The sequence below is a fragment of the Episyrphus balteatus genome, chromosome 2 (genome assembly GCF_945859705.1).
Source record: "Episyrphus balteatus chromosome 2, idEpiBalt1.1, whole genome shotgun sequence".
Lineage (NCBI taxonomy): Eukaryota > Metazoa > Arthropoda > Insecta > Diptera > Syrphidae > Episyrphus > Episyrphus balteatus.
In genome coordinates this window covers 9,157,288-9,180,161 of record NC_079135.1, presented here as the reverse complement: position 1 = coordinate 9,180,161, position 22,874 = coordinate 9,157,288, and the positions used below count along the sequence as shown (strand labels likewise).

General features: G+C 32.4%; 6 protein-coding genes and 2 long non-coding RNA genes across 12 annotated transcripts; 4 read left to right on the top strand and 4 right to left on the bottom strand.

The window, feature by feature from the left end:
- The first annotated feature begins 2,640 nt into the window (after positions 1-2,640).
- LOC129908955 (uncharacterized) lies at positions 2,641-4,883 on the top strand. 4 transcript variants are annotated; one of them, XR_008771379.1, is made up of 8 exons: positions 2,641-2,655; positions 2,749-2,887; positions 2,993-3,267; positions 3,326-3,813; positions 3,886-4,002; positions 4,060-4,471; positions 4,529-4,706; positions 4,762-4,883. It is a non-coding gene; the product is annotated as an uncharacterized LOC129908955 (long non-coding RNA). The 4 variants fall into 4 exon arrangements; XR_008771378.1 differs by having other exon boundaries at positions 2,749-2,903; XR_008771377.1 differs by having other exon boundaries at positions 2,749-3,267.
- Positions 4,884-5,207: 324 nt separating this feature from the next.
- LOC129908954 (TBC1 domain family member 31-like) lies at positions 5,208-6,399 on the bottom strand. The gene is made up of 2 exons (XM_055985807.1): positions 5,388-6,399; positions 5,208-5,322 (listed from the first exon to the last, which is right to left on the bottom strand). Exon 1 carries the CDS (start codon positions 6,311-6,313, stop codon positions 5,435-5,437), a length of 879 nt encoding a protein of 292 aa, XP_055841782.1. The 5' UTR covers positions 6,314-6,399; the 3' UTR covers positions 5,208-5,322; positions 5,388-5,434.
- Positions 6,400-6,790: 391 nt separating this feature from the next.
- On the bottom strand, positions 6,791-8,131 carry LOC129912768 (uncharacterized). Its single transcript, XM_055991172.1, has one exon. It carries the CDS (start codon positions 8,129-8,131, stop codon positions 6,791-6,793), a length of 1,341 nt encoding a protein of 446 aa, XP_055847147.1.
- Positions 8,132-8,595: 464 nt separating this feature from the next.
- LOC129912767 (uncharacterized) lies at positions 8,596-9,633 on the top strand. Its single transcript, XM_055991171.1, has one exon. It carries the CDS (start codon positions 8,596-8,598, stop codon positions 9,631-9,633), a length of 1,038 nt encoding a protein of 345 aa, XP_055847146.1.
- Positions 9,634-14,042: 4,409 nt separating this feature from the next.
- Positions 14,043-14,849, bottom strand: LOC129912766 (uncharacterized). Its single transcript, XM_055991169.1, has 4 exons — positions 14,793-14,849; positions 14,497-14,731; positions 14,332-14,428; positions 14,043-14,184 (listed from the first exon to the last, which is right to left on the bottom strand). Exons 2-4 carry the CDS (start codon positions 14,651-14,653, stop codon positions 14,043-14,045), a joined length of 396 nt encoding a protein of 131 aa, XP_055847144.1. The 5' UTR covers positions 14,654-14,731; positions 14,793-14,849.
- A 297-nt stretch (positions 14,850-15,146) lies between these two features.
- LOC129908953 (uncharacterized) lies at positions 15,147-15,643 on the bottom strand. The gene is made up of 3 exons (XR_008771376.1): positions 15,581-15,643; positions 15,416-15,521; positions 15,147-15,358 (listed from the first exon to the last, which is right to left on the bottom strand). It is a non-coding gene; the product is annotated as an uncharacterized LOC129908953 (long non-coding RNA).
- Positions 15,644-17,414: 1,771 nt separating this feature from the next.
- LOC129908951 (speckle targeted PIP5K1A-regulated poly(A) polymerase) lies at positions 17,415-22,874 on the top strand. Of its 2 annotated transcripts, none has more exons than XM_055985804.1 (3): positions 17,415-17,544; positions 18,583-19,079; positions 21,082-22,874. In XM_055985804.1, exons 2-3 carry the CDS (start codon positions 18,602-18,604, stop codon positions 22,563-22,565), a joined length of 1,962 nt encoding a protein of 653 aa, XP_055841779.1. In that variant the 5' UTR covers positions 17,415-17,544; positions 18,583-18,601; the 3' UTR covers positions 22,566-22,874. The 2 variants fall into 2 exon arrangements, with proteins under 2 accessions (XP_055841779.1, XP_055841780.1); XM_055985805.1 differs by lacking the exon at positions 17,415-17,544 and adding an exon at positions 18,393-18,514.
- Positions 17,455-18,332, top strand: LOC129908952 (tRNA 2'-phosphotransferase 1). Its single transcript, XM_055985806.1, has one exon. It carries the CDS (start codon positions 17,688-17,690, stop codon positions 18,318-18,320), a length of 633 nt encoding a protein of 210 aa, XP_055841781.1. The 5' UTR covers positions 17,455-17,687; the 3' UTR covers positions 18,321-18,332.

Genomic DNA, 22,874 nt, shown 5'->3' with positions numbered 1-22,874 from the left:
GGATTGGATTTAAAATTAACTTAAATCCAAACTAAATCCAGAGTGAATAATATGGCCGTAAGTGATTTTAGACTAAATTATTTTTTAATAAAGGTTTCAATAAAGACTTAAATATATTTAGGTTTCTTTCAGTTTTGAGGTTTGTAGGCAGATTATTAAATAATTGCACTCCTTTGTAAAGCAGGTTGTTTTGCGTACCAGTTCTTCTGTACAGTGGCAATCTAAAGTCTCCGATATTCCTTAAATTATAAAAAGAATTTGTTATAAAACTAACATTTCGTTGCAAATAAATAGGATACAGATTATTTTTTATTTTGAAAATCATCAATAAAGCATTAAATTTTAAACGTTGCTCAACATTTAGCCATCCGAGATTTGATAGCATTTCTTGTATTGGCGTTCTAAATTCACACTGAAGCACTGTTCTCATCGCTCTATTTTGCAATATTTGAAGTTTTCTAATGTTTTCTATGTTTGACATATATATTATCGATGAGCAATAATCAAAATGTGGAAGAATCAACGTGTTATAAACAGTCAGTGCACAATTTCGAGTTATATTTTTACGAATTCTTTTGAAAAACCCTATCTTTTTTGATATCTTAGCACACAGATAATTAACATGTTCATTGAATTTAAGCTTGTTGTCAATATATACTCCCAAATACTTGATTTCACGGACACATTCGACTCTTTCATCATTTATTTTTACGTTGACATTAGGTTCACTACTATTTATACACATGATTTTAGTCTTACTAACGTTAAGTTTCAGCTTATTTTTACAAAGCCATGTGTAAATTTTGTCCAGTTCTCTTTGAATTAAATATTCACATTCATTTATGTTATCACCAACACTGTAGATCAATGAATCGTCGGCAAATATTGATATCTGAACTTCTGATACCACTTTAACAATATCATTAATGTATAAAAGAAAAAGGATCACTCCCAATTTCGACCCTTGAGGCACACCAAGATCCACTTTTATAGCCTCAGAAAAGGTTTCATTCACTTTGACTCTTTGCGATCTTTCAAACAAATAACTATCAAACCATTTAAGCTCAACTTGACGAATACCATATTTTTCAAGTTTTTTAAGCAATATTTTTCTATCTATTGTTTCAAATGCTCGTTTTAGGTCAAGAAAAACAGCAAGTATAGATTTTCCGTTATCGATTTCCTTTTTCCACTCATTTGTTAGCCAAGATATAGAAGTTTCACAGGAGTGTCCCTTCCGAAAACCTGATTGTTGAACACACAAAATATTTTCATTTTCTATATACTTGGTAAGTTGGTTGCACACTATTTCCTCTAAGATTTTCTCTTATGTTGGGAGCATGTTGATGGGTCTCCAATCTTCAGGGTTTTTTGGATTTTGAATTTTTTCAATAGGAACCACTACCGATTCTTTCCAGCTTTGGGGGAAGTCTCCATTTTGTAAAGATAAGTTAACTATATTGAAAATTGATAAGTCTCTTCCTTATTGACCGCAAAAAGATTGAAGAAAAATAAAATAAAAAACAAAAACACAAACAAAATTTAGTTTAGTTGTACTTTATTTATATTTATATTTTTCCAATACCGAATGCATTTCGGAAGGCAATTGGCCTACCATCATCAGCGTAATACGCGTGAACAACTAAAAAGTTATAAGTTGATACAATTAAAACAAAAAAGAGCAATAACAAGATTTAAAAAATATAAACAAAAATAGAGAGTAACATTGAGATTATTACATGTAAATTACACAAACAAAATTATTTAGCAAGAGCAAATAAGTTAGAAGTTATTGGACTTTCTTCTATATTCATCAAATTCTCGGTGATGCTCATGTTAATTGATTCATATGCGTCTAATTTCGATGGAAGGGGTACACTCTTTATTAGCTTGTAGTTGTCGGAGAGGTGTCATGTTATGAGGTTCAGTGTGGGTCAAATCAAATGCATGAGCTGCAACTGCTTTTTGAATGTCTTTGTTGTTGATGTACCTTTGATGTTCAGCTATACGACACTCAACAGCGCGCTTTGTCTGTCCGATGTATTTGCTGCTACAGGTGGAACAATTGATTTCATAAATTCCGCTCTTTTTGTTCATTGGTTTGGCGTCTTTGGAAGAACCAAGAGAAGAGCTGAGTTTGTTTTTGTTGGAATTTACGATAGTCAAATTAGCTTTACTGAAAGTGTGTTTAAGTTGATTACAGATTTTTGGCACGAAAGGAAGTGCGACACGACGATCAGTGTTGATGTTCTCTGTATTTTGGGAGAAAAGAGTAGAGCAATTCTTCTTCTTGATTCTTTGGGTATGCTTTTTAATCAATTGGTCGATGAGAGACTTTTTATAACCGTTGACTTGAGCTAAGTGTAGAATATGCTCGTATTCGTTTTTATAATCAGCCACAGAAAGAGGTAATCGACACATACGATAAATCATCGAATTGAATGATGCTATTTTGTTTTGATAAGAACAATATGAATCGTGCATTGACCTATTATATATGGACTGCCAGGACCAGGTTCAAGCTATGGTGGCGCCCCTTGGTAGGGTAGCGGGAAATAGTAATTTGACACCTAGTTTTGTGACTTTTGCTTGTCAAAAAAAAAAAAAAACAATTTAATTGTTTGCAAAAATTTTATGTTTCCCAAGAATAAAAAGGTAACAAAAAATTAAAAATATATTAATATATTCTTTTCACAATTTTATTCCAAGTTTTATAATTTAAATTTTTATTCTATTCTTTCATTTCAGAAAACCATTTGACAAAAATGGACAATCTCCTTGAAAAAAAAAACAATCGATTGCCCTTACTGCTAGCCATAAATTCACTTTCTTGCATTCCAGAAGAAGGAAGAATAAATTCAATAATTATTCCCTCAGCAGACCTATGGTGCAGAATGTGAAGAGTACCTACTTCAAAATAGTTTTCTCCACATCATGTTTTTTAACTTGCATTCTCCTTTAAATATTTTTCATTTTTTTACTTGAATTTCAGTTAAAAAGGAAACTTTCTTTGAATGTTCAGCTGGCATAGCTCATAAGTCATAACAAAATTGTTACCAAACTAGAAGCTGGCATGACTAAGCCCAATAAACAAACAATCTTGCCTATGTCAAAAATCAATGCTCTCTTCGTTAACCTCCCTGTGAGCAAAATCAAAGGTCTTGGGCTTTGATGTCTGTGAAAGACTAAAGAAGAATCAAGAATCTTGGAAATTTGTTGAATTTTTCTGAAGTTGAACTTTAAGAGGAAACTCGTCGGAAAAAATAGGTAAGTCATAATTTCTGAGATTCTCTTATAAAAATCCAAAATTCATTCCCTCTATTAGATTATGGTTGCACTTTATGTTCTCGCTTTTACTCGAAAAGCATTGGTTGCTGTAAAAAATTCAAATTTCGGATGGATTTATTCTATTCTGCGACTTTCTTCTTTTCCAATTAAATTAAATATTCGTGGGAGCTCATAGCGAACAGCACCTTGTTTATTCAACCAAGTAAATCACATCGTCCTCTTTCCGGAACAATGTCGTCTAGTGGAAGATTTCTAAAAAATAGGGAAGTTCAAAATATTTTCTGTATCGAAATGAAAAAACCGATCCTGGATTCATCGACGAAAAAATTCTACTAATTATATCACAAAACCTGCACCGACTACATTAAGCAAATTGTTTTATTCCTACTCTTAAAAAAATCTTCATCCACCAATTCATTCATTAATTGTAAAACATTTTATTCCCATCGATTATTTTGTAGAACTGGAAGAAAATCATCAAGAAATTCAAGAAATATCTTCTCAGCTAGAAACTATTCGGAAGCTGTGAGTATACATAAGTTAAAATCAAAAAATTAAAAAAAAAATAAATATAAGATAATCTTAAATTTTTTTTAGAAACCTAAGTTTTATGGAAAAATTTATTAAAGACAAAGCTAAATCGAGGGCCACCCATTCGATGATTGATAATCTTGACATCATTAAAATGCACATTGTCAGTATTTCGGATATGAAGTAATAATTTTAAAATTTGTATTTAAAAATTTAGTCTCTAAACAAATTTATTTTCAGAAAAGAAACTCGAGAATTAGAAATGATTAACAATCATCACTTTAATTGCACTAACAAAACTATTCTAAATGATGCAGAAACAACGTTCTCAGCAACAAATGGAGCTTATTCTTTATGAAAATACAAAAGAAAAACTCAACCGAGCCTACAAGAGACTTGAGAATGTTAAAATGCTTACAAAAACTGTATCCGATGCACTTACGAATGCCGAACTCATATGGATAACTACACAATTGGATTTGGAAAAAAATCGTAACCGATTTAGTAACTCGGATGAATTAAATATGCAATGAAAATGTACAAAAGCTTGTTTGTATGAATATGAAAAGTTTGGAAGGCTTTTGAAATATGCTTTGAATGCATTGATAAATAAGAAACCTTATACGTCTGTTTTAGATTTAATCAATGAACTGTAAGTTTTCAATAATACTCGTATTTTGTATGATAAGCTTTAAAATGATATTTTTAGCAATCGAATTGAGAACATCTTGAAGCCTTATGTGTATGAAAGTCCTGTTAAATTGGCCATGTTCGAACAAATAAACTTACTCAAACCAATTTTCAATGCAAAAATGAATAAGAAACATTTTGAAATTGATTTTCGGCATTTGCGTTCTCAATTCCAGGAGAATATTCATGAAAAAATGGTACATTTTTTAATTTTGTTTAGACCATAAACTTTAAATTAATAATTTGTTTCAGAGCAATGATGCCTTGTTGCACAATGGTCAGTTGCTTTGGATTTGGTTTCTAACTGAACCAAAAAAATTACTAGATGCCGTTGCTGAGGTTCGAAAAGCAGCTTTTAAAGTACCAGTAATGACGGGAGTCAAATCACTTGGGGGTACAAAGAGAAAAGGAGGAGAATCAAGTATACCTTGAAATGTTATTGTAATATTTATTTATTTTTTTTAATAAAAGTTAGTTAATATAATAAATTGGAACTTACAATTTTTAGAATATTTCAATCATTTTTAAAGCATTTAATTAAGGGCTCAAATTTTGTATGACTTTGTTTTAAAAATATGTTTTTGTATTCTAATATTTTTTTGAAATATACAATTTAAAAGATATATAAATAAAATAAAAAATGCATGTTAAAAAAAAATTATATTTAAATCAGGAGCGCCATCGTTATGATTCGCATTTGAGTGCAGATTGAAATTCTCGTTCTAGATCTCTAATTGAAGATTCCACTTCACTTAAACCACGAGCCGATAACTTTCCATCATCTACTTGACTTTTTACATCATCTCGAAGTATCTTCAAATAAAAAAAGTTTATAGTTAAACTTAAAATCATGAAATTATATAGGTATAAATAATTACAAGTTCTAAGTCATTCTTAAGTTTTTTCTTTCCGTCATTGATTTTGTTTATCGTATTTCTAAACTATTCCTCATTGGTTGGTAATCGGCTTCACTTAAAATATCATCAATTTCATATTTATGTGAAATTAATTCCAAGTCCTGATCTTTGATGTGTTCTTCGGCTAATGTCAACTCGATTTCCATTGCCTCTTCATCTAGAATCTCAGAGAATCCATTTGATATAATCGACCAAGCATATTCTTTCGCTGTAACTTGAGTTTTGGAATAGAATTTCACCAACTGAGGATCAAAGTGATTTAGGATATTTTCACACATTCCCAAATAGTTTTGGGGCTCCAATGGATGAAACTCAAACCACAACTGGCATTGATTCGTTAGAATTGTAGCAATAATTTCAAAGCAAACAGTAAGACTGTTGGAGAAAATCTTCACAAATGGAAAGATGAATTCCGGGACAAAGTCACTTATGCCAAAGATCTTCGACCAATGACCAAGACATGAGAAAATTTTTATGAGATAACGCCTGGCTGTTGAATCTTTCAACTTTAGGCTGGCATTTAATGCAACAGCTGTTGAGTGAGTTCCCATTTTGACTATTTCTGAAAATTTTGACTTGTTGCAGGGTACATCGAGGAGAGCAGCCCAAATGAGCAACCGATATTTACTTGGATAGTGTCCGTATTCATTGTCAAAACAATTCACCGACAGAGCTTTTGGTTGGAACACGGCAGTTTGGCGTAGCATTTGAACACAGTTCTGGGCTGATTTAAGACAGTCAATCAATGCGCTAACATTATAAATGTTGCCCTCTCCTGTGTGCCTTATCGTGCTTAGGAACTCTTTATCTTTGGATAGAGCAACCCTAAAACAGTCTGTGGGCTCTATTATCGACATCAATCGTCTGGCAAAAAAGTATGTTGTCATTATTTTTGGGAAAGATCCAGGAGCTGTCTAGTTTGCGGGGCATTTGGCCCTTCTTCCATCCAACACGATTCCATAGGTGATAAATTTGCATCAGAAAAAAAAAAACAAAAAGGAAAAAATTATTTGGGCTGAACGATTTAATTCTAATTTTTAATAACTTTCAAATATTAATGAATTTAAATAAAAACCTTTTTCCATAATGATTCATTGCACATTTTTCTTAGCACAAACATTTTAAAATACATACCTACTTTTTTTCTGAAAACTGAAAGAATTCTTCGTTCTTCCAATACGTCAAAAAGTAGACTTCAAAAAAGACAGATGCTACTGATTTGTACAGCAAACAAAATGTAGATGGCCATAGTTTCTATGCACAAAAATGGTAGTTCAAGCGATCTGCCGGAAGATGTCGCTACGCTAACTGAGTTCTATTTACCGCTTTCTTCCACAGGCGCTAGTAATGATTGAACCACGTTTTCAAAAATTTTGTATGGAAACGAGGAGGAACTGGCAGTCCATATATAATAGGTCAATGGAATCGTGTGTTATGTATCTGTCAGTGGTAGTTGGTTTTCTGTAAACATCAAATTGAATTTTACTACCAAAACGTTTTATTTTTAAATCCAGAAAAGATAATGTGTGATCTAATGCATTCTCCAATTCATAAGTAAATTTGATGCTACTATGACGACTATTTATTAGATTTAAAACACGTTCGACATCCGATTTTTTAACAACAGCAAAGGTGTCGTCAACATATCGCCACCAAATTCTGGGGAAAATCTCTTCATCTTTCATTTCTCTCTCCAATTTGCACATAAATGCTTCGGCGATATAAGGTGAAAGACTATTGCCCATGCTGCAACCAAAGTCGTTGGAATAATACGTGTTTCTAAATTGAAAACAATTATATTTCATGCATGTTTCGATTGCAAAAATATATGCATTAGTGTGTTCTATTGAAACATTTGATTTTTGTAGGTGTTCTTTAATAGCATCTAAAGCTACATTGACTGGAACGCTGGGAAAAAGGGCAGTAACGTCAAACGAAATTAAAATTTCATCCTCTGTCAATTCGATGTCTTTTACTTTTTCAATGAATTCAAAGAAGTTCTCGACTGAAAAACCTTCAAATCTGCCAAACTTTTTCATTTCAGACATAAGCCATTTCGCCGGTTTTTCGAAAGGCGAATTAACACATGATACGATTTTTCTCATCTTATCTCCGGTTTTGTGAATTTTCGGTAAACCGTACATTAGAGGCACTTGGGGGTTCGATTCTCTTAAACGATATTTGTTTACATCGAAAACTTTATGTAGAATGTCTATGATGGATTTTGAGTCTTTAACCATTTTATTAACCTTGAAATTATCTTCAGTAATTGACTGAATCATCCGTTCATTGTAATCATCTTTGTTTATTACAACAACTTTATTTGATTTGTCGGATTTCATGTAAAAAACGTTTCGATTTTTCAGAGATTTAAGAGCACGATTCCATTTAATGGTGTCAAGGTCAGGTTTATTCATCGCATTAAAACTTTTTGTTTCAATGATGACTTGCGATGCTTTTTCTCTTATTTGTTTTTTGACATCAAATGGTTTGTATTGTATCGCTGTTTCAACATCAGCAATAACGTCAATGAGTGGGAGTGAAAGAGGTTTAACCGAAAAATTCAGACCGCGATTAAGCAAACTCATTTCATCAGGGCTGAAGTTTTCATTGGACAAATTCACAACAATTACTGAAGATAATTTCAAGGTTTGCCGTAATCCGCTTAATAAAATGGTTAAAGACTCAAAATCCATCATAGACATTCTACATAAAGTTTTCGATGTAAACAAATATCGTTTAAGAGAATCGAACCCCCAAGTGCCTCTAATGTACGGTTTACCGAAAATTCACAAAACCGGAGATAAGATGAGAAAAATCGTATCATGTGTTAATTCGCCTTTCGAAAAACCGGCGAAATGGCTTATGTCTGAAATGAAAAAGTTTGGCAGATTTGAAGGTTTTTCAGTCGAGAACTTCTTTGAATTCATTGAAAAAGTAAAAGACATCGAATTTGACAGAGGATGAAATTTTAATTTCGTTTGACGTTACTGCCCTTTTTCCCAGCGTTCCAGTCAATGTAGCTTTAGATGCTATTAAAGAACACCTACAAAAATCAAATGTTTCAATAGAACACACTAATGCATATATTTTTGCAATCGAAACATGCATGAAATATAATTGTTTTCAATTTAGAAACACGTATTATTCCAACGACTTTGGTTGAATCATGGGCAATAGTCTTTCACCTTATATCGCCGAAGCATTTATGTGCAAATTGGAGAGAGAAATGAAAGATGAAGAGATTTTCCCCAGAATTTGGTGGCGATATGTTGACGACACCTTTGCTGTTGTTAAAAAATCGGATGTCGAACGTGTTTTAAATCTAATAAATAGTCGTCATAGTAGCATCAAATTTACTTATGAATTGGAGAATGCATTAGATCACACATTATCTTTTCTGGATTTAAAAATAAAACGTTTTGGTAGTAAAATTCAATTTGATGTTTACAGAAAACCAACTACCACTGACAGATACATAACACACGATTCATATTGTTCTTATCAAAACAAAATAGCATCATTCAATTCGATGATTTATCGTATGTGTCGATTACCTCTTTCTGTGGCTGATTATAAAAACGAATACGAGCATATTCTACACTTAGCTCAAGTCAACGGTTATAAAAAGTCTCTCATCGACCAATTGATTAAAAAGCATACCCAAAGAATCAAGAAGAAGAATTGCTCTACTCTTTTCTCCCAAAATACAGAGAACATCAACACTGATCGTCGTGTCGCACTTCCTTTCGTGCCAAAAATCTGTAATCAACTTAAACACACTTTCAGTAAAGCTAATTTGACTATCGTAAATTCCAACAAAAACAAACTCAGCTCTTCTCTTGGTTCTTCCAAAGACGCCAAACCAATGAAGAAAAAGAGCGGAATTTATGAAATCAATTGTTCCACCTGTAGCAGCAAATACATCGGACAGACAAAGCGCGCTGTTGAGTGTCGTATAGCTGAACATCAAAGGTACATCAACAACAAAGACATTCAAAAAGCAGTTGCAGCTCATGCATTTGATTTGACCCACACTGAACCTCATAACATGACACCTCTCCTCGACAACTACAAGCTAATAAAGAGTGTACCCCTTCCATCGAAATTAGACGCATATGAATCAATTAACATGAGCATCACCGAGAATTTGATGAATATAGAAGAAAGTCCAATAACTTCTAACTTATTTGCTCTTGCTAAATAATTTTGTTTGTGTAATTTACATGTAATAATCTCAATGTTACTCTCTATTTTTGTTTATATTTTTTAAATCTTGTTATTGCTCTTTTTTGTTTTAATTGTATCAACTTATAACTTTTTAGTTGTTCACGCGTATTACGCTGATGATGGTAGGCCAATTGCCTTCCGAAATGCATTCGGTATTGGAAAAATATAAATATAAATAAAGTACAACTAAACTAAATTTTGTTTGTGTTTTTGTTTTTTATTTTATTTTTCTTCAATCTTTTTGCGGTCAATAAGGAAGAGACTTATCAATTTTCAATATAATCGAGACCACAAATTTTGTTCCTTTTAACAGATTAACTTGTTAATAAAAATTTCGTTTTGTTATTCATAAGTTAACTATTTTTAATAAGTACGGATACATTTCAAACTTGCAATCAAGAATTATACTGCCATTTAACCCAAAACAGTCGTTTTTGTTGTTCATTCCTTTGATTGTTTCTTCAAGTTCCAACAGACTCACTTGTTTAAATTTAAATACACTATTTTGGGTACCGATACTATCTGAATAATCAATTTGGTTGATGCTCCCATGAATTTCTTGAACACTTTTCACAAAAAATAAGTTCAATGCGTTAGCAATTTCTTTTTCCGTTTTAAGACACGTATTTTGGATTTTTAGCTCTATGATTTCATTTTTTTCCGTTTTAAGTATTTGTCTTTTCAATGTTTTCCATAAACCTTTCTGGTCGCCAGCATTAGCAATTATTTTCGATTCAATGAATATACTTTTTGCCCTCATACACTCAGTCTTATACATATTTCTCGTCATCTTATACTCTCCCCAAGCTTCAAAAGAATTTTCGAACCTAGCCCGTTCATATAAGTTTATCTTACTTCTTTTTAAATTGTATAAATCGTTGTTATACCATTCAGCATGATTTTCGTTTATTCTAACCGACTTTGTGACAGATAGCAATGCTACTTCAATTCCTTCTTTAAACTTTTTCGCACAGCTATTTAACTCGTTTGTTTCTGTTATACTATTAAAATGCTCACAGTTTAAAGCACGCGCACGAAGGGATCATATCTGTACTTAATATACTTTATCTGCTTAAGATTGTCTTTTTTATTGGATTTCGTATATAATTTAATATTCAACGACTCATGATCCGAAGTTTTCCACTCGTTGCGAACCGCGACATTAACTTTCAATGTGTGTTCAGCTAATACATAGTCTATTAATGTTTTTGATGTTTTTGTTATTCTAGTTGGTTGTGTGACTAATTGCATAAGTCCGATGTTATTTAAAAAATCATTTACCAAGTTCAATTTATGATTTCTTTCAGCCAGAAAGTCAACATTAAAGTCACCCAGGATTACCGTGTATTCACTTTCGCTTATATTATTTAAAGTCCACTCGTTTAAAACATCAAAAAACTCTCGAATTCTCATTTTTTCAGATCTATAAAGTAGAATAATATTCCAAGACTCGTTTTTAACACTAATTTTAATTGACAAAATCCATATTTTTTTATCGATTGATAATTGTTTCTTTTCCACTGATTTTATACCATTTTTAACATAAATTGTTACCCCACCCGTGTGTCGTGAGTTACTAAAACAATTATAGATCTTATAACCGTTTAAAGATACTTCACATTTTTCTATTTCAGGCGTTAGATGTGTTTCCGTGAGTAATAAAAAATCAAACTTACAGCCCTATTCTGGCAAACCTCACTGATGCCTCACAAGTCACAATAGGTGTGTTTTTTATTACAACCGGTCTTAGCTAGACAAAAAAAACGCAGTCAGGGCTAAGCAATTTTCATGTTAAATACAACAACACCTTAGCCCCTTGGGCTTAGTTGTTTAGCCCGGAGATTTCTCTGGGCTTAACTTTTTGAAGAGTTTTAAATCTGTGCTACCAAACTAATTTTTTCATAAATTGTTTAGAATTTGTTTAAAAACGTGAAAACTCACGTTTGGAAGGACAAAATGTATTAAAATAGTTTTGCTAGCACACATTTTTGTATCTCTTTGTAAAACATACATGAAAAATACAAAAAAATGACGAAAGCGAAAAATATGACAATTCTAAATTTTTGTTGTGTCTGCTGTTTTCGGAACATTCAATATACAGTGCTGCCAAGATTTCAGGTTAAGCCCCGAGGCGTTTTTTTTGTCCAGTTAAGACCGGTGGTAATAAAAAACACACCTAATATCCTCACAACTCGAGTTGATCTCAATTTTGTGACTTTTTCGTATTCTGAGGAAAACCTCACAGATCACAGTCACAAGAACCTCATAAGGTGTGGTGAGTTTGATTTTGTGAGGTTTTTCGTATTCTGTCGTTCCCTCACAACTTGTGAGCCTCACAAAAAACAACAAAATTGTGATCTCCTTCAGAGCAGGTCACGACTCACAAATTATTAGAGTTTTGATATTTTTTATTTTCATAAAATATTATAACTAATAAATTAGAACAAATTAAATTTTTTTTGTATATTTGTGTTCAAGAAATGGAATTAGACCTTGTTTTGTTGCATCTTATTGGAGAAAAAAACTCAAAATCTATAAGCAATTCCAAGAAGACTTACACAAGCAATGTGTTCCAAACGTGTCTGCCATTTCATGTTGGTTGGAGATAGTTTCTCAGAAGTCATCAATGAATATTTGCATCAGCGTTACTTTGGACAACGATTTTTTTAATCACAGCATAATAATTTTATGCTTGAGACCGAAAGAGAGCTGTAGTAGCTCAGGGAGTGGCCATATCGACGGTTAAACTGCAAAACCTCGTAAGTCGTTTTTGCAAGTTTTTCAGAAATCAAAAAACAAAATGTTGTGTTTCTTGTTTTTGTATGGGATCTATCAATACGAGTGTTTGAATTTTGTCATTTCTGAAAAATGTTCAGAACAACATTGTTAAGCTGAATATACCAAAAGATAGCTCTGAATTTTCTGAATTGTTTGCATTAATAATATTTTTTCGAATTTTTAGACTTACGAGGTTTTGCAGTTTAACCGTCGATATCATTCATCACCTCACTCAAATCGAAAAATAAAGCGAAGTTCACAGACGCACAACGAATGAACCATGTTGGAACCACAGGATTTCTTTGCATTTCTTAAATTTAACACCAACCCTATCTTATGATCCCTTCAAAAATTCTGACATTGTAGTCGAAGCTGTTAATATTAAATAAAGGAAGGTATCAAATAATGGGAGGCTGTCGTGGCCAAATTGTATCATTGCAACCAACACAAGTGTAACTCCTATCACAAAAATATAGCAACAGGTAACTCTCGACCAGACAAAGTTTTTAGTATGCATTAATTCTCGTCAGTGGACATTGGACAGGATGGAATTGCTAAAAATCATCACACATTCACGAACTTTAAAGGACACAGGAGCAGCTACTGTTGCTTGAGGATCCCACATCGCTGTAGACTTATCAAAAGTAAGCAAGTAAAAATCACTTCGGTTCAGTTATTTATTTTGTTTCTTTTTAATTTCAAGGCATTTGGTGACCGATTCAGTGGACGCAATGTAGAAGTTATGCAAGATCAACTTTCCAAAATTACCCTCCAGTTGAGAAAAGATACAAATTAACTTCAATTCACGAAGCAGCGATAACGAATCCAACTGCGTCTGCAACAACATCAACAAAAAATAATGCAACTACCAGACAAACAATGTCCGAATTTCACAAATCATTTGTAGTCTCAGTCTTATTTTTACCGAGACTTCACCGTAATGCACAACAAAATTTTTATTTGTAAAAATTTTATTTGTATTAGATATAAAAAATCTTTCCCGGAGTAAATTCTAGAAACTAAATAACTTTTATTATTTTATCTATTTTTTATTATTTAAAATACATATTTTAAGAAAAATGATTATACATATTAACATGCATCTAAAAATAAAAACCATAACCACAACCAAAATCAAAAACTTATCGTGTATTTTGCAATCTATTCATAAAAGGGAGACGAACAGCAGTTAAAGAGGAGACAAGCTTTCTACTCCCTTTGTCAAGCAAGTAAGTTAGCTACCATCTGGTGCAAGTGTTGTTTATTTTTTTTTTATTTTTAGCAGCATTTTTCTACGATCAAATAAATATCATGTAAATTAAATAAAAAAGAAATTGAAATTTGTACCGAGAGCCGGATAATAATGTTTGTTGCTTGTGTTCTTTAAAAAGCTTTTGCCCATTCTAAATGCAAAGAACTACCTCAAAATCAATATGACACCATAAACCCAAAGTAGTCGCCTTAAAATTCAAAACAAAAAATAAAAATATGTATAGTTAAAAACTTTATTAATTTTCAATTTTACTCAAAGAGAGTGGAATAAATAATTAAGAAACAAAAAAATTCACCGTCCAATCCCGATATAATGATTTGGTGGAGTTTAAAAAGTTAGATATTGTATTTGATTTCAAGAATCAAGAAATCCGGATTGAATTTGTCTGGGATTCCACGCACCAATACTTTGGGCCTTTTGGTCATCTTCCGTTTGACAAAAACTCCGTGCAGCCTGGGTATGTTATTGCTCCAAGTTCTGTTGACAAAAAAAAAATAACTATTACTATTTTTAACATTGCATATTTTAAAAACCGAGAAGAAAAACATTTTAACATTGTACAAAGTTCGAAACAACAGAATAGAACACAAGTTTAAACTGAGCTGGAGACATATTCAAAATTACCTTAAAACATTGGTCATTTGTTGCCTGAAGAAGCCTACAGATGCAGCTATTTGAAAACATCTATTGTCCGAGAACTTTTGGCCGAGATTTTGCAAACCTAAAAAGATTTAAAAACAAAAATATTAAAAACGATTTATCTTGCAAAAGTGTGTATGTCAACTTAACCTGATATGAACCAAAGGTTAATCAAGATTCTCTTGCGATTTAACTTCATCTGGTATTGTTGAGTAGCTGGAGCAGTTTCGTCTCCAACAACTGCTACCTCTGAATCATTTTCCCTATCCTCATTCATTTTTTTCTCCATCGCGATGTACCAATCCATTACCAACTTTGACAAACAGTCGAGTGTTAGGGCATAGCACTTCTACTGCATGTTTTGTATCCACATTTAAGTTGACCACTGTAAATAAATTAAATTTTATTAGATTTTTGTTTTGTAAATTTTTATATTAAAAGCTTACATGAAATCTTCATTCAGAACTCCGTTGTCTGTTTCAGCACATATGCTTCCTGCGTTTTGTTTGGCTAACATAAGAAGTTGGTTCATTGTGATGACGAGTTTTTGTTTTAGAGAACTTTTTTCTTGTTTATATGTTAAAAAAAAAATTATATTTATATGACTTTAATAGCATTGTCCTGTGCTTGATCTGGACATGGATTAGCAATTCGAGCAATACACATCTTTAACAAACCAAACGAGATAAAGAGCACTGTCTGTGAGATAATATCTGTTTCAGCAATAACATGCCAATGTAGGCCAAGCCTGAAAAGATATTGCACAGCTTCAAGCAATTCCATATGAGCTGCGACCGAGACTCTTTCAATGGTGTACGAATTCTCTATGATTTAGTTAATAGAGTTGCAGTTGTTGTTTTTCTTCTCATTTACTTGTAATGGGAAAAAGTCTCCTGACGCACAACTGAATTTTATCGATCCTGGCTTGTTTCAACCATCAATGATTGAGATGAGCCATTGGAAAACTTGCTTTCTTGAATAATCCATTAAACTCGCTAACAAACGGTTCAACCTGAAAAGACAGTTTGCTTGTAGTTATTTCAATACAAAGACACGATCCTAAACTTACGATAGAGGAATATAAATGCAGAAATCTTGCAATTCCAAGCGCTGTGCCTAGTGTTCAATGTTCACGTCGCAACTACCACCTCCATTTTCTGATGGCCAAGAGTTAACTATAAGATAAAAGCAAAGTAGTATTAAATGATGTTTATTTGACTTGTTAAGGGAATACCTGAATCATTTTGGATGGTGTTACGCCATTTGAGCACTCCAACGTATGTATGTGTTCAATAAGGGCCAGTTGTACAAATATTTAATCCGTGGTTTAGCAACTTTTATCGTCTGAAATCGGTGGTAAGGTTCCGGTTTAGCACTGGTGCAAGGTCCACATATGTAAAAATAGCCACATTCATGCTTGAACCGAAGTTGACCCCCAGCTAATCCGCCGAAATCGGTGGGTTAAATTCCTGATCCGAGGCTGAACCACGTTTGTACAACTGGCCCTAAGAATTGGAAATGGCATGTGTGGGTTAAGTCCGATTTGTGAAAGGTTTCGCCTGGAGTTTTCAGTGTCAGCAAACCAGAGAATTCAAGTGTTTGTAGTCCATCGTGACCATTTTTGGATGGTGCAGCTTCTAGTAGAACACGCAGGGGAGCATTATCATCGGTGACCAGACGATCGTCTTTTGAATCTGTGTATTAGATGGAAAATGACTTCTTTCAGTCGATAAATGCCATCTTTTTTTAGCCTAGAAAATTTTATTTTATTAGCAAATGTACGTAGACAAGAAAATATATCTTTTTACCATTTTCAATTGTTTTTATTTGTTAAATTCGAATCATACAAAATATTATGCACATTGTTTTGTTTTTACTTGATTTGTTTTGACAAATCAGCTGGCTGTCTTAAAACTCACCTCTTCTATGGTGATTTTGTTGTGAGGTTTCTTATGAGGTTTTCCGCAGAATACCAAATTGTGACAACCTCATAAGAAACCTCACAAAAATAACCTCACAAAAAATTGTGACTTGTGAGCATCACAACATAAACAAAAAATACCAAGACTGGAAATTTTCGTACGTCTTTCCCCCCGAAACCCTTTTGTGTACAGTGCTGTCTGTGAATATATGTGAAAGCCACCACGTTGGTAAATGACGTTAACACGCACACATTTATAGATTCACGACATTCACCACACATTTGACACGAACACAACGATAGGTTCACGACATTCACCACACCTCGCAGCTTGTAGGCAAACGTCAGTTGACCGCCAAGTTTCCAGTCTTGGTATTTTTTGTTTATGCATCACAACTTCAGAATAGCCCTGTTATTTTCATCTACTAATTCTTCAATTAGCTCAAAATTACCAGTGATCCCTTGTACATTCAAGAGCACACCGTTTAAATAAGCTAAAGGTTTTTTGTTAAATATATTATCATTTAATTGCTAATACATCACCCGGCTTCATTCCCCATCCAGTTTCTTCAAATAAACTGGACACATATAATCCATCGTCTTGTGATTAATATCTAGATTCAAACCAAGTCTAAATTAAATCTGTTGAAAAAGTTAAGCCCAGAGAATTCTACGGGCTAAACAACTAAAGCCCCGACTACGTTTTTTTTGTCCAGTTAAGACCGGTGGTAATAAAAAACACCTATATTTTGCTTTCAGTTTTTTCTTGTATTTTTCTTGTATATATTTTTTTTTAATAGTTTAATAAATTTTGTCATTCCAAACGTTAGTTTTCACGTTATTTGTAAACAAATTCTAAACAATTTATGAAAAAGTATCACAAATTTAAAACTGTTCAAAATGTTAAGCCCAGAGAAATTTCCAGGCTTAACAACTAAGCCCAAGATGCTAAAGTGTTGTCACATTTAAGATGTAAATTGCTTAGCCCAGACTGCGGTTTTTTGGCCAATTTTAAGACCGGTTGTAATATAAAACACACCTTTTATTCCTATACATTTTTATATCGACCCATTATACGTCTGCGTCTATGAAAACGCTTCATTCTGTTTCAAGTATTTAATTTACATAGTTTGATGTCTGGCATCACTTTTTTCACCAGCCTCAAATTTGCATCTTTTTTTGCAAAAACTGTCAAAGCAAGTTCATTCTGCACTCGTACAATATTTTTTCCAATTTATTTTATTACACAAATTTTTACCCAGATATTCGTTTTAAAGGTAAGCTCCCGCAAAAGTTATCCAACACTAAAAATTACTCCAATCACCATCACAAACATTTGGACAAAAAACATTTAATACTTTGTTGGTATCCGACTGTGTTTATGTTCTAAACAAAAAAAAACAAAAACCAACAAAAAACCATGAGTTACCCGCGTAATTTTGATACCGAACTGAGTAAAAACCTATCCTGGCTCCTACGTCATGGTGCCGTCAAAGAGGGTCTACCCATTGCCTCCAACGGTTTCATACCACTCGATGCGGTTCTCTCCCATCGAAGTCTAAGCAATCGCTACACAGCTGAGGAAATAATGCGAATTGTTGAAGCTGATTCAAAAAATCGATACACTGTCATGACTTGCCCAAGTACTAAAAAACTTTTAATAAAAGCTAATCAGGGTCATTCAATAGCTGAGGTTTCAGAGCTAAATTTAACAAAAATCCGACATGCTTCCGAATGTCCAATTGTGGTTCATGGGACGTTTTATAAGAATCTGCCGGCTATCAAGAGACTCGGCTTGAAACGTATGAACCGCAATCATATTCATTTTTCAGCATCGGACAAACTAAAACCTGGAACTGTGAGAGTCAGTGGAATAAGACACAATTGTGAGGTTCTAATTTACTTGAATACTGAACTTGCTTTAAGTAAAAATATACCACTTTATCGATCGGAGAATAATGTTATACTTAGTCCGGGTTTAAATGGTTCCATTAGCACGGAGTTTTTCGACAAAGTTGTCGACAGGAAAACGGGAGAAGTTATTCCCTTTTAAAAATATATCCAAATCCACTTTACATTCAATTTGTGCCAAAATACATACAAAAATACATTTTTAGAGTTTTTGTTGTTTAAAAACTAGAATTTAGGACTTTATTCGATGGCATTTTGTGTATTTAGTTGCGGCAATCATGATTGTCTTTAGAAGCTCGCTTGAGAGTTCCACAATGCAAAACAGGAGATACAAATGTAGATAGATTACTCAATTATATTCCACTTTATTCCAATTTATTGTTTTTATTTTGTTTCAATTTTAGGTGAGACAATACCTTAACAATGACAGACTTAAAAGTCGATGAAGAAGAATCATCTTCCATTTCGGAAGAACAATCAGAAAATAATAATTCAAGTTTAAACTTAACTGATTCTGAAAGAGAGAATTTAGAATGTAAAATCTGTCATCAACCATTTGAGACACTTCAGGATGTCCTCAAACATGAATTGCTTAATCATTCAGCGACAAAGAATGCTAAAAAACAACCAGTTAATCAGTTAAAGAGAAGAGTTAATGCGGTATTGAAGACAATTAATGCAGAAGATGAGAAGAAATTTAGACAGAATTTGGCTGAAGCTATATCGGATTGTGCAAATGGCAAAGAATTGAGTGTTATATTTAAAAAGTACTTGATTGATGATGATCATCTTAATTGTATTTATTCGAGGATACATAATTGCTTGCAAAAAGAATTGGATAGAATTGGACCGTATAAAATTGAACCATATGGATCGGTGGCTAATGGATTGGCTTTGAAATGTAAGTATGATTTTGTGGAATATCAATTTTTACTTAACTGAACAGAACAAATCAGAAACATAATAATTTAGTTCGATGATAATTTTCTTTAAAGAACATTTGAAAAACTTTGCTTCATACACTCGCGATATGCTTACACATTTTATATGTACGCAATTATGGATTTAGGTTAGGTTATTGAGAAGGTCACTGGATTAAATTGAATCTTTTTCGTTGAAGAAGATCATTTTTACATTTTTTTTTAGCAGGATAATATTCTGCATAATATCCAATTAAAGGTCCTTTTTATTATAGCAACTGAAAAAAGTATAAGACCAAGCTAATAAAACAGCCTCATTGAATTCTACTGCCACAATCATGTCTCATTTTATTTTTTTTTAAGTTCAGATTGCATTTTTGTTGACGTACAAAGTCTTTAACATCTATACCGTGTACTTTCCTCTGCATCTTTTTTTACGTTTTGCCCTTATAGAAACTAACTACCAGAAGCTGTCGGCTGAAAATTTTATAGTATTTGAATACTAAAATATTTTTAAAATTTATATTATTTCGTGGGACCGCCAAAAATTTGAAACTTTTAAACAAATAGCTCAGTTTTATGAGGTTTTAATCAAATGTTCCTATATTTCGTTACCAGCTGATTTAGCGGTTGAAACCGAGTTAGTGTAAAATATGTATAACAAATATGTTTTATTTACTCATAAAATTATGAATTTTTATCATTATAAAAAACAACAAACTTTTAACATTCACCTAATTTGAATGTTGTTATTCCAACTCTTTAGTTCTAATATTTTCTATTTGAATCAAGTTAGTTTTTATTTTTGATATTTTATGTATGCTATTACGTTTTTTTTAGAATTCACTTTTCAAATATTATCCTGTTGTCGCTTGCGATGACTCTAATTCCTTCAACCAAATTGTGCAGTTCCCCTTTGATTTCAGTTTCTTCGTTAAAAATTTTAAGCGCTATTTGTAATTAAAAAAATTGGTTACTTAAAAAAAAAACTATTGAAATCCATATGACAAAGTTCTAACTCATTAAACTCGGTTTAAGGAAAAAATAAGAACTCAATTTTCCACTGTTATTAGGCTGTTTTGGTCTATGTAAATAAAATGCGAATATAACAAGTTTAATCCCATTATTTTTCCCAACGTTTCGTAAGTGTTTCTTACTTCTTTAGGGGTGTTTATTCAATCTATTAGTACAATGTTGTTTTAGTTTAATTAATTATAAAATCAAATATTTTTTTCTCATTCTTACTTAATTATTCAAAACATAATACATAATTTGCTTCCCTTCTGCTCCTATTGCATATTCCCGGAGACGGCACTAAAACAAAATTGAACATAAAAAAAACAATGAAGAACTCAATTTGTTTCAATTTCATTTCTTCAAAAAGTTCTAAACCCTTAAAATTCGAATTTAGAACTTTATTTTTCAACATAAAACGGGTGCTTCGCAAATTAAAAAAAAAAAAAAACAAGATAGAACTTCCTTTCAATAAACCGAGACCTAAAGTCCTTAGAACTTAAAAAAGAATTTAGGTCTAGTTATAGTGATGTGAACAAATGCTCGCATTCTAAATATTTTTTAAATTGAGATCAGAGAAAAACCGATAGCTAAAAATAATAGTTTTTAGTTGATTTTAGTTAGGACTTTGTCAAGAAATCGAACGTTACTGTTTAAGTTTTTGACTTAAGACCTTTCTGCTTAAGCACGGCTGTATGTATGTATGTATAATTACTACTGATACTGATATTGATTTGTTTGATAGTTTGTTTAGCTTTTGAATCAATATGACTATGATAGTTAACTCAATAACCACATTGTGAGTTAAATTTAAATTTGCACAATGTACAATTGAAAATTTATGTTCGACTTGTTAATCACGTCCATAACTAACTTTTTCTTCTTATAAAAATATTCAACTTTCAACACAAAATTTTTCTTAAACCTCATCGTTTTTATTTATTTATCAAAATTCCATTTTATTTACAGCAAGTGATATCGATTTGCACATTTCTTCTACAACTTCAAAAGCTGATCCCAGCATCATTTACAAAAACATCACAAGAATGCTCTATCGCAGCAAACAATTTTCAGACATTGTACCCATTCGAAAAGCACGCGTTCCAATTATAAAATGTGTCCACATTGCCACCGGATTCAATTTGGACATTAACACCTCTGAACCCTATGGCATACACAATAGTGAATTCATTAACATTCTCAACCAAGCCGACAACAGAATCTATGAACTGATGCTTTTTCTAAAAATATGGTTCAAAAATATGCACATTTATGGAGCATTCAACATGACAAATTACTGTCTCGTCACTTTGATAATTTTCTATCTGCAAAATAGTAATCCACCAGTTCTGGCATCTGTGAAGATTATCCAACGCAATTCAAATAAAAGATTCATAAATGGTATCAACTTTGGACTTAACTTACGAGGCATTACAATGGATTCTAGTCAAAATATTCATCAACTTATAAAAGGATTCTTTGAATTCTATAGTTCGTTTGATTTTGAAAAAGTTATCATAGCTCCATATCTGGGAAAAGTGATAAGGAAAATTGACTTCCAAAATAAAATGTTCAAATATCCCGAATATGACCATCAGTTACTAATGTTAGGTGAAATGACGGGCGAACCAGCAGAAGAGCTCAAAACAGATTGTTCAGTATGTGTCCAGGATATGTTCTGCCTCAACATAAACATCGCCAAAGGTCTTTCCGCAACAAATGTACAATATTTAAAAAAATGCATTACAATGGCTCACAAAAAGTGCTGCGAGCCAAAAATATCAAACAAAACTCTATACAAATCATTGTTGGTTGATATAATCGATGAACTTGGTCAGATGTTCCCTACCGCCGAAACAATACCCCTGACTGGTGTTGGAGATTCATCATTGACCTTTGACATAATTCCACGAAAAAATGAAATCAAATCTCTCGCCAAATTTGCCGATGAACCGATGAATTTGAATAAATTATGGGCCAAAGAATATATTTCTGCAATTGAATTAATTATCACAGAAATTTACAAAGTTGATATTACTCTCTTGTCGCCGACAGAGAATAGTAAATTTAAGAAAATCGATGAATCTGAAGAACTACCGTTGCCATGCAAATGGTCGATAAGCTCATCGGTGGATTTGTGGACGGGACGGCAAATGCCTAAAAGTAATGTCTCCTTTATGGAATATCAACTTGCACAAACAAAAAAACTTCATGCTGAACGAAGACAGAAATCAAGTTTTGCTGTACAATTCAAAGGATTCATTACGGTAACTATATCGAAGAATTTCAGCTCGTTGCATATTGAAGCGAGTAGCAATGAGCAATTGAATAAGAAGAATCCACTACGTAAGTTTTTCGGAGCATTAAAGTGTTCTATGCAGAATTACAATTTGAAACATAGAATACACCAACTGGAATGTGATTTTCAGACAAAGGCTAAAGCAGCTGTGTGATAAGTTCGAGGATTTTTAATTTAAGACTTGTTAAATGTACATTTTTTTTAACATTTAATAATATATAACGGTATATATTGAGATAAAATAGAGAATCTATGACAATGGGAAGCATTTCTCAAGGTAGATTTTTTTTTAAATTATGTTTTTTAATGACTAAATGAATAGTAATGTACATAATATATACATTGTATTAAGCCATATTTTGAACTCTTTTTAAAAATATGGCATGTGACAAAATCTAATTCGATTGGAATGATTGTAAGGAAAATTTTGCAATAAATCTGCACTTGTCGAATTTAAAACAAA

Coding starts and splice junctions, on each gene's coding strand:
- LOC129908954 (XM_055985807.1), bottom strand. CDS start 6,313: ATGACAACATACTTTTTTGCCAGACGATTGATGTCGATAATAGAGCCC.
- LOC129908951 (XM_055985804.1), top strand. CDS start 18,602: ATGACAGACTTAAAAGTCGATGAAGAAGAATCATCTTCCATTTCGGAA. Junction 19,080..21,081: donor TAATGGATTGGCTTTGAAAT/GTAAGTATGATT, acceptor TTTTATTTACAG/CAAGTGATATCGATTTGCAC.
- LOC129908952 (XM_055985806.1), top strand. CDS start 17,688: ATGAGTTACCCGCGTAATTTTGATACCGAACTGAGTAAAAACCTATCC.
- LOC129912767 (XM_055991171.1), top strand. CDS start 8,596: ATGGGCAATAGTCTTTCACCTTATATCGCCGAAGCATTTATGTGCAAA.
- LOC129912766 (XM_055991169.1), bottom strand. CDS start 14,653: ATGGATTGGTACATCGCGATGGAGAAAAAAATGAATGAGGATAGGGAA. Junction 14,429..14,496: donor TAACCTTTGGTTCATATCAG/GTTAAGTTGACA, acceptor AAATCTTTTTAG/GTTTGCAAAATCTCGGCCAA. Junction 14,185..14,331: donor CAAATGACCAATGTTTTAAG/GTAATTTTGAAT, acceptor TTTTGTCAACAG/AACTTGGAGCAATAACATAC.
- LOC129912768 (XM_055991172.1), bottom strand. CDS start 8,131: ATGTCTATGATGGATTTTGAGTCTTTAACCATTTTATTAAGCGGATTA.